This window comes from Pygocentrus nattereri, chromosome 6 (genome assembly GCF_015220715.1).
Source record: "Pygocentrus nattereri isolate fPygNat1 chromosome 6, fPygNat1.pri, whole genome shotgun sequence".
Taxonomy (NCBI): domain Eukaryota; kingdom Metazoa; phylum Chordata; class Actinopteri; order Characiformes; family Serrasalmidae; genus Pygocentrus; species Pygocentrus nattereri.
In genome coordinates, this window is record NC_051216.1 from 38,957,061 (window position 1) to 38,967,222 (window position 10,162).

Sequence of the window (10,162 nt, forward strand, 5' to 3'; positions counted from 1 at the left end):
AAAAATGAACAAAACTGTACCAATATCACATAAAATATGAGAAAATAAATAAATAAAACGTTTAAAAAAGTTTTGTACATTTGGTACATTGTGCAGCGCTTTGCATAAAAAAACCTGCAATGCTTTACCATTAAGGCAAAACAATAACACAATCGGGCATCTATGCATCTGTGTTTTGTTTTGTGTGCCTAGTCCACCCAAGTCCACCTGAAGTTGATAGTATGAAATCCTAGTCTAATTTAGTAGAAGAGAAAAATCATAGTTTATCAAAATGTTGAATTGGTATCTTAAAGTAATAATTTACCCTATATTTGTATAAATAATGACTTGTTGAAATTTCGACCGACTACAAAGTACCCCCGCCCCCCAAATTTTCATGTAGTATCTCAAATTACATATCTTCTTGTTTTTAATAACTCATCATTTTGATGCAGTTTTTTGGAATTTATTGGAAAATAAGTCATTTCTAGTCAAAATATAGTGATACTAGGCCATTGTTTTGAGATAATCATTATTCATTATTCCTTATCACTATTTTGGCATTCTGCTGCCAGAAACAGAGAAGAACAAAAAAAAAACATGGTAACATTTTTCTATGAATGTCAAGTTGTAAGCATCTATAAACGCATTCATAGCATGTTATAATGCAATCATAAGACATCATAACCATGGCTATGAGTATTCATGAAAATGCATTACACATTATAACCATGCTTATTATGCATTATGAATTGTGAACATAATGCATTATATACGTACTGTTCATAACAAATTATAAGAGCTCATAAGTTGTATTTGTCCACTCTAATTAAAGTGAGGCATACTGTACTAAAGGCTCCTCCAGTTTTAAGAGTGAGGCTTCAAGTTGAAGTACTTACTGAAGAATTTACTGAAACACTAAAAAAAATACATAATAAAGCAAATGCCAGATTTTAAACTAGTGATGCCATCAGTAGTGATTTTGTACTTGGTTTGCTGTAATGTAATGTAACATTTAAAGTGAGAGCGCTGGGTAAGAAAAGCACATTGTAGCAATAATTCTAGGCTGGACTGTTTGGAACATCTGAATATCCAGGGCTGAAGTCCCAAAGAGCCCTAACAGCAACAATGGTAAGATTTCTAATATTGGAAATCCCAGGGCGTAAATAAACTTTGTATTTGTATTTGAATGTGCTGAAATGCTTTGAGCAACACCCACTTTTACATATTCAGAATGGCCACTCTTATTGAGGTGCACACCTTCAGCACTGAGTCAGCTGAGCATTGTTCCCTCAAATCAGAACAAATCCTGAAGTTCCTGTCAGTCGAGTAGCGGGCGTGGCCATTGGTGTCGTTGCGTTCTCATGCCTCCTCACTGTAATGAGCTGCTGTTAACCGTCTGGAGGTTTCATGTGCACAATGAAAAGACTGAGCTGACAGTCTCTGCAGTATCCTCAAAGGGGAATTCCACTGATTTTTCAAAAATTTTTGCATAATTCAGAGGTGTGATCATAATCACTTAGTGTGAAATGGTTCATTGTAGAGACTCTTATAGAGATTTCTTTACAGTGGTGGTGATAGGAACCAGGCGTTGCCATGTCTACAGCACAAATATAGCCATTTTATTTGCTATCCAAAATAATCACTGAACCGAGTTTTATATGGAATGTTGAATGTTGACGATGAGGATAGAGGAAAATCTGAGAAACAAACAATTTTCTTTGGGGACTAGTTTGCCTAACAACACCCTGCATGTATCCCTTCAGCATTAATGGTTTTCAGATATGCTTTAGCCTAAAATTGTTATATCAAACTAATGTAAAACAGTGTCTCACATATCAGGCAGCGTTTTCATAACCATTTCATGTAATAACTTTCTGCGATGGAGCTTTTAGAGGTGGACGTCTGGTTCCCATCACCACCACTATGAACAATGGTAAGTGGTAAGTTTCTCTACAACAGAACATTTCACACCAAACCACTCTGAATGACTTTGTTTACATCTTAATGCTTGAGCTCTGCAGGCATTTTAGTAAACCGGTGAAATTCCCCTCATAGAGACCTTAAAACACATGCTCCGTATACCAAAAAGGCAGCCCATATACAGCTACAGTGGAGCACTCTGGTTTGAGTTTGATATGCAGGTGTTTTCTGCATCAGTCAGTTATCATAGGCCTGGAATGCAGACGCATGGCAGTGAATGGGGGCAGTTATGCATTCCATACTTACCTAAAGTCATACCATCTCTTCTCTGAACCCTGACAAACAAGCTAAGCTTTTGTTTTGCAGCAGCTTTTGGTTTGTAAGTCTCTAGCAGGACCTGTTGGACTCGTTCTCCTCTTCAAACATACAGCATATCATTATCGAAAAGGCTCAAATGAGGCCAGTGATCACACTAGCTAATGTTTTAAACTAGGATCCTTCATACAAACTACATAACAAGGCATTATGGGTGACTATGACTTAGATTTTGCTTTTTTTCAACTAAAATGGTTCAGAATGAGTTTTACAGTAATGAATCCTCATATTGTAATGTATTTTTCACATTTCTCAATTGAAGCTCACAAGAAGGCAGAACCAACCCAGCTCCTACGTGAAGTTCTCTGTAGACCAGCAAAGCCAGAAAAGCAAGGTAATTAGCATATTTGCATACTATTTCCATTTTCCAGTGGAAGGGAATGTAGAGCTTCAGCGCCCTCTGCTGGATGAAGTGGGATTGAAAAATGAAATACAAAGCTCTTCATTGTAAAATAGAATTGTGAAATCCCTGCTTGCTTCAATAATGATGTTTGTCTGCCTTTAAGTTTGTGTACAACTCCAGGGATCCTGTTTTTGAGGAGTATTTCACATTCTTTGTGCATAATGTGGAAAGCCAAGTGCTCAATGTTCAGGTAACATGTCTTCTATGATTGTTGTAACTTACATTTAGAATGCATATAATGTGCATATTGTTGCCCAAAAAAAAAAAGTTTTTAATTTTCCTGCCTCATTTGAGCAGAACGAGTTCAGTGGAAAATTTTATGATGAAAAGACCAGTAGAATCCAGAATGAATAGAAATAAAATCTTTCTACATTAACTTACAGTAAAAGTAAGCGTTTTTGACTTCTCCTGTAAAATTGCCATTTTGGAGTTACTTGTTTTTCTTTGAACAGCAACAACATAATGTGTAAACAGTGTATATGTAATGAAACAGTGACAGTAGTGTAATGGTCTAAGCCTAGTTTATATGTATGACCTTTTGAAGATTGTATAAATGAGCTGACTTAAATGAATGAAAGTGGCTATTAAGCCTCCAGTGATTACCATTTCCAAGTCAAAGTCATGTCGGATGTCAGGTCATAGGTTACTGGAGGTCAAAACCGACATATTGACCACTATATTGTCTATACCTGTATAATTGTAGAGTATATCATTTGCTGGCTACCTAAGGCCGGCTGAAATGTCCATGCACCTTTGGTTTGAAACCTACTTGAAACTGCATGTGAGTTGCATAATGTCATTCATCCTGCAAATCACTATAAACTCAGCTGCAAAAGTGACAACAAATGTGGTTTATTGGGTGGTTGAAAAGAAGACTTGTTTTCCCAGCAGGGGGTTCTCACTCCTCACTTTTCACCCCCATTTCTCACTAGCAGCTCAACACAGAGTCACAATATTTCACTCACAGGGACACCAGAGTCTTAGTTCATCTTATACAGAGCTACAAAAAGTTTAGTTCATTATATAAGTAGAAATATCCAAGTCGATTTCCATAATTTTACTGGCACTGTGATAATAGAAAATATCATATTGGATTTTATCAGCATTGCTCAGCCAGACCACTACTTGGGTTATGCTTTGCCATCTTAATGAATGTAGAGTTCATATATGTTCATATATGTACTAGAAAAACACAACACTTTCCTGAAGGGCAGCATTCATAAGACTACATGAAACCTGCATAAGTGCTTCATGACATCTGACAAACATAATCATTTATAAAGGCTTATTCCAACAAGCGTCAGATATCCTAAAGGATGCTTTTGTTCATTTTAATTTCTTTTTAGTTATAACGACTAACTTTGGAATAAGTTTTCATCAACAGGCTTATGCATGTTGCTCTTCAATAAAGTGTTATCCAGGGGAATATATTTGTGAAAACAGGTTCTTTCTAACTTGATGTGCAAGAAAGCCACAAATCAACATTCCTTTACTGTCAGAGTCATTGATAATGGAAATAGCCAAGACAAGATGACCTGTCAAATTTGACCTTTTTTTGAGCACCACAACTCCACTTGTTATGGTAGCAGACCAGAAGACAAAATAAATTGGTGGCAGCAGTAATGTGGTACTTTCCTCACAGTTCCAAAAACATCCACTCAGAGTGAAATTTGCAACCATTTCATGACATTTTTCTCCTCTGTGAGTTCAGGTGATGGTGCCTGAGAAGAAGACGTCTCTGGGCATGCTCACTCTGTCCCTAGGCCGGCTGCTCAGCGCTTCTGACCTCACCCTGGACCAGCGCTTCCACCTGGAACGGTCGGGAGCCAATAGCCAGATCAAGATGAAAGTTATTCTTAGGGTAAGTTTCTGGAACTGAGATCAGCGCTTCTAATGACTGCCTTTGATGAATATGGCCAGAAGTATGTGGACAGTCCTGCTAATGATTAGGGTGTCACATCAATTGCCAGTGACTCAAATTGAGAATAGCCTGATGATGTTGTTGTGTGTGATGATTTAGGCATGCAGGTTGCACAACACTAATTGACAGAAGTTAATGTTAGCTACCTCATTGCTCCAGTGCAAAACTAAGAAGCAAACTTCAGACACTAAACATGTCTTGACTGATTAGTCTCAGTAAAACTCTTTTCCTCCATCTCAGTTCCTGAAGCTGGAGAGGCCCCAGCCCAAGGTTGAGAACCCTCCAGTAGCCCGACCTCGGGGGCAACAAGCTAAAACTCCCCAACCTCAGCCCTTACAACAGCAACCCCAAACCAAACCCCAGCCTTCCACCCAGCCTCCATCTCAGTCCTCCCAGCCTGAGCAGAAAGCCCAGACCCCCACGCTGCCCCAGACTCCTGCATCCACCACAGATGGCCAAGCTGTGGTCAACTCCTCCAGCGCACTACAGACGGAATATGTCCCCCACCGGAGAGGCTCCTTACGGTCCTCAGATGTCCGGCGCCCAGGACCCTCCACACCGTCCCGCATGCGGCGCTATGACTCCCACAGCCTCCTCTCTGAGAACTCCATTGCTTCTTCTCGCTTAGATTTGGCCGAGAGCACCCCATACCCAGAGTGAGTTTCTTCACCTCTGATATGTGATGTCTAGCACCATTGTGGACATAAGTGGATTCGTGTGTAGATGGACAGTATTTGCTGAGAGAATTACCCATCATTTTGGATTTTTTATTACAGGTTAATCTAGGCTACACACGCTCATTGAAATCACATATTTTTTCATTGGTTTTTGGTTTGCACGGCATTTACTTGCACAAGCTAATTAAATTTTGCATTTCACTTCCTTAGTATCAGTTTGGTTCCAATAGCCACTGGGAATGACAAAGCAGCATACTCGTATTTTCAAACTGCAGGATATCCTGCAGCAGACTGCAGACAGAAGAACAAAGCTTTTAGTGCCCCCTACAGATCACTATAAGAAGTGCCTATGAAGAACCTGACAATACATTAGTTACCTGGAAAAAGGATACACAGACCAGCACCTTCATTACGTAGACCTCCTTGTATCTACACTTATTGTCAGTTTTATCAGTTCCACTTACAATATTCAAGGACCCTGTACTTTACTGGTCAGGACTCCATCAGGACCGCTGTAGACCAGGATTTATTTGATTGCTGGATGTGCAACATATGTGCAATACTTACATTTTGCAGTTATAAATGGATCAACTCTGTGCTTATGTAAAAATGTTTGGATTTTGCAGATATATTTCCAGATATACTTTTTTCATCCACAATTTGGACAATGACTGCAGTTAAAAGTTGTTGTTAAATTGAACTCTGAAAACAATATAAACAATACTGTAGAAAATACACTCACTGGCCACTTTATTAGGTAATAATAAAGAAAATCCCAGTAGATCAGCAGTTTCTGAAATACTCAGACCAGCCCGTCTGGCACCAACAACCATGCCACGTTCAAAGTCACTGAAATCCCCTTTCTTCCCCATTCTGATGCTCGGTCTGCACTTCAGCAAGTTGTCTTGACCACCTCTACATGCCTAAATGCATTGAGTTGCGGCCATGTGATTGGCTGATTAGCTATTTGTGTTAACAAGCAATTGAACAGGTGTACCTAATAAAGTGGCCAGTGAGTGTTTATAAAGCTGATAAAGTTCACTGTATCTGCTATGCCATGGAACTTACAGTGATGTGGCAACAACAACTAAATGCACAAATGTGGCATACTGTGTTTATGGCATTCATCTGTTATATATTATTCTTATTTTCTATAATATTCTGTGTTATAGAGCACTTTTAAATCACCATGGAAGCTTTGGCCAGATCCAGCTGACCATTCGTTATGTCCCCCTGAGAAAGAAGCTCATTGTGACGGTCAACGGGTGCAAGTGAGCCGATTTTCAACAGTTTATTGTAACGTTTAACATTTATGAAGCTTTCATAGAGAATAAGAGAAGAAATGAGCTGGGCAGAAATTTAACTTAAAAGAACCTTTTAATTGACCCCAAAACATAATGTTCTAATTGCTAATACTGAGTATTATTTGCAGTAACAGTTAATAAGGCATGAAAGCTAGGAAACAGTTATTAACAGAATCTAAGGTTAAAAATGAGTTGGATATTTTAGAAGTCATTCAGTGATGTTCATCAGTAAATACAAGTGACGGGAAAAGTATTAAGACATTTCATTCCTTTGTTTTTATTATTTAATATACTTCCAGGGCAGATAACCACTTCACTATTTACACATATCTTTTGACTTTGTACTGATAAATAAGAACAAAAAATATATGAGCAATATCAAAAATATGTTTAAAACATTAGTACTTGTTGGCCATTATAGCTTCGAGACATTAAGGAGTAATTCGCTTTTCTTTCTTTCTTTCTTTCTTTCTTTTTTTTTAGCAGTTTCCTAGTTAAATTTCAAGCCACCAAAATTACGAGGGTCCCACTGATGAACTTGCAATTTCAAAATCCTCCATCAATTTCCAGTGAGATTCTTTCACCTTTTTTTAGAAACTAGTCTTGAATTGTTTTGGCTGTATGTTTGGGGTTGTTTCATTTTTTTGGTTGATGAGGTTAAATTCTCCTCCAACATCAGCAGTTATACAGAGAACAATAAGCAATGGGCTGCACGTATCTCCGTTCAAACACCCTAAAGTGAACAGCTTTCACTTTAAAAGAATCTCAGAGACACCATGTTCTCTAATCTAAGAAGGGTTGATGTGATCCCAAGAACACCCTCAGTAATTAATGAAGGTGGGTGCATCGTGATGTGGAGTGTGAAAAGTAATGGAACATTACACAGCATCAAAGAAAACGTGAATGGAGCAGCGTACCAGCTTTCATGCCGTCCTGCAGCTCTTTATGAGTGACTGCTGGCTTATCATTAGTCTGAGAGAAATCTTGACTGTGCACCTGTCCACGAACTTTCCATACATATTTTTACACGTGTCTTAGTTTATGTGTTTGTGTATGTACAATACATACTGTATTGGTCATAGGTGTACATACAAAGTCAAAAGTCATTATGTGTGTAAATTTGATGGGGATATATGGACGGGAACTATATTAAATAACCAAAGCAAAACTGTCTGAAAAGTTGTTCCCCTCACTGTAGCAGCAGTTGTTTTCATGGTAAATATAAATGCTGTGTACCATTAACTTTGCTTGCTAGGGACCTGTTTCAGTGTAATGAGAATGGCTCAGACACCTACGTTCGCATTTACCTGCTGCCAGACCAAAAATGGAAGAACCGTATGCGCACACAGGTGAAGAGGAAGACGGTGGAGCCTGTCTTTGAAGAGAAGTGAGAGCTTGTCTGAACTACTCATTGCGACACATAAGCAAACCGCATAACTCTTACTGACATGCATACTTGTACAGGTTTGAGTTTTCGGTGACTTTAGAGGAGGCCAAGACCAGGACGCTGGATGTTTCCGTGAAGAACAATCGAATGTTCCACACTAGAGAACGGAAAGAGATTGGGATGGTGAGAACGACATGGTGTCATGTTTTCAAAGTCACAATTTTAAATGTTAAGCTTTGTCTTTCACAACTGCTCACAATTCCATCTGTCCTCTCTCTTAAGGTGCTGATCGAACTGTCCCAGATAGATATTGTGAAGGGCTCCATTGAATGGTAAGGAAAGATTTGCATTATATACCCAAACGTCTGCTGTGTTTGTCCTCTACTTCTACTGTTTTGAGTAGGTTTTACAATAGATGTTGAAACACTGCTGTGAGAATTTAATTGCATTCAGCATTCACAAGAGCATTAGAGAGTTCAGGTGCTGATGTTGGATGATTAGTTCTGGATCACTTTGACTCATCCCAAGAGTATTGGATGAAACTCCATCACTCCAGATAATGCAGCTCAAAGCTGGGGGCTTTATACCGCTCTAGGCCACATTAGACCTTCGACTGATATACCAAAACTTCTATATAATTAAATACTCAAGATATAAGCAAAGTCATTCAGCCTTTTTGGTGTGAAATGCTCCTTTCTAGAGAAACTTTGTTTACAGTGGTGGTGATAAGAACCAGACATCCACCTCTAAAACATCCCTCACAGAAAGTTATTATATGAAATGTTTATGAATATGCTGCCTGATATCTGAGACATTGTTTTAGGATAGTTTTCCAATATTGTTGTTTTTGTTTGTTTGTTTTTGTTTTAGGACAATTCCCTAATACTGAATTGAACTAATGAATTCACTAATTAGAGAGGCTATTTATTTATCTTTATTTTTTTCAAACAAAAAGGACTTCTGAACCTGTAAATCTCCAATATTTAAATATTAAATTAAACCACTTTTATATTTAAACCTATAAAATGTTAAAAGAAGATGCTCACATGCTCAAATGTTGTCAGAATACAAACACTCCCACATGGAGTTTTTTCCCACATGGACTCTCACCCATCTCACAAGGTTCTTTGGGGTTTATTTATTCATTCCCATCCAACCCACGGAGAAATCAACACATGATCAACCATTTGAGTTTTGAGAGAAGCCGTTTAGCCTGAATCTGAAAATGTATTTATCTCGCCTCTATTCAGGTATGAGCTCACTCTGCCTGGGCTGAAGAAGAATGCAGGTCAACCATCCACATGATAAGGAACTGTTACGAAGATCTTCATATGCTACAACTCTGTTGTTCTTCCTGAACTACTTTAATAGAAAAGTCTCCAGGTTCCCAGATTGATTATTTATTTTTGGAAGAGGGTTCATATTAAAGATGAAGCCAACAGCCATGTTGTCTTTTGCACTTTGTTTTGGATTGAATGCTTTCACAAACTGGAGGCAGTACTTTAACTTTATAACACTGTGTTGCTTTGTGTGTATAATATTTCTTGTAATAGTTCATAATGTACAAGACGGAGGACGAACTTGTATATATAAATATGCAAAAACTTTAGGAGTTTCTGGGTCAAATATCACTGTAAAAAGTCTAGTAAAGTTTATGTTAAAATGAAGTGCTGTTTGTTGTCATTTTTAGTGTTGTGCACTGATTTTGAGATTCCAGTAGTGTGTTCAGCTGAGGTCTACTGCCTAGTAGTAAATTGTTGGTGTGACTGATTGCCCCCCTGTGTAGATTGTGCAGAGCAACAGACCCCCTCATCTGGAGTTCAGAAAGACTGATCTATGGCAAAACGTAAAATGCAATGACTCACCAATATGTTTAACAGCAGGGAAACAAAGATTGTGCTAGAGCCATTTTTAATTCAGCAATTATAAATCATTTATGCACTACAAAAAACACAATGTGTACAGTGCTTTACACCAGTTGTCACCAAATCAAATCAAATTTATTTGTATAGCGCAACTGATTTGGTCACAAAGCAGCTTCACAGAATTCCAGTAAAGACAAGGTTTTAACGTGAATATAAAAACCCCCAGTTGAGCAAGCCAGAGGTGACAGTGGCAAGCAAAAACTTCCTCAGAGTCGAGGAAGAAACCTTGGGAGGAAACAAAGCTCACAAAGGGGGACCCATCTTCCTC

General features: G+C 38.4%; 1 protein-coding gene across 1 annotated transcript in view; it reads left to right on the forward strand.

Moving 5' to 3' along the window:
- The window catches only part of esyt3 (extended synaptotagmin-like protein 3), a 34,246-nt gene extending 24,610 nt beyond the window's left edge, over positions 1-9,636 (forward strand). Inside the window, exons 15-23 of the mRNA XM_017695083.1 lie at positions 2,540-2,611; positions 2,784-2,870; positions 4,392-4,541; positions 4,842-5,257; positions 6,451-6,549; positions 7,838-7,969; positions 8,047-8,152; positions 8,252-8,301; positions 9,220-9,636. Coding sequence (XP_017550572.1) covers positions 2,540-2,611; positions 2,784-2,870; positions 4,392-4,541; positions 4,842-5,257; positions 6,451-6,549; positions 7,838-7,969; positions 8,047-8,152; positions 8,252-8,301; positions 9,220-9,274 — 1,167 coding nt within the window. The 3' untranslated portion in view covers positions 9,275-9,636. The remainder of the gene's footprint in view (positions 1-2,539; positions 2,612-2,783; positions 2,871-4,391; positions 4,542-4,841; positions 5,258-6,450; positions 6,550-7,837; positions 7,970-8,046; positions 8,153-8,251; positions 8,302-9,219) is intronic.
- The last annotated feature ends 526 nt before the right edge of the window (positions 9,637-10,162 follow it).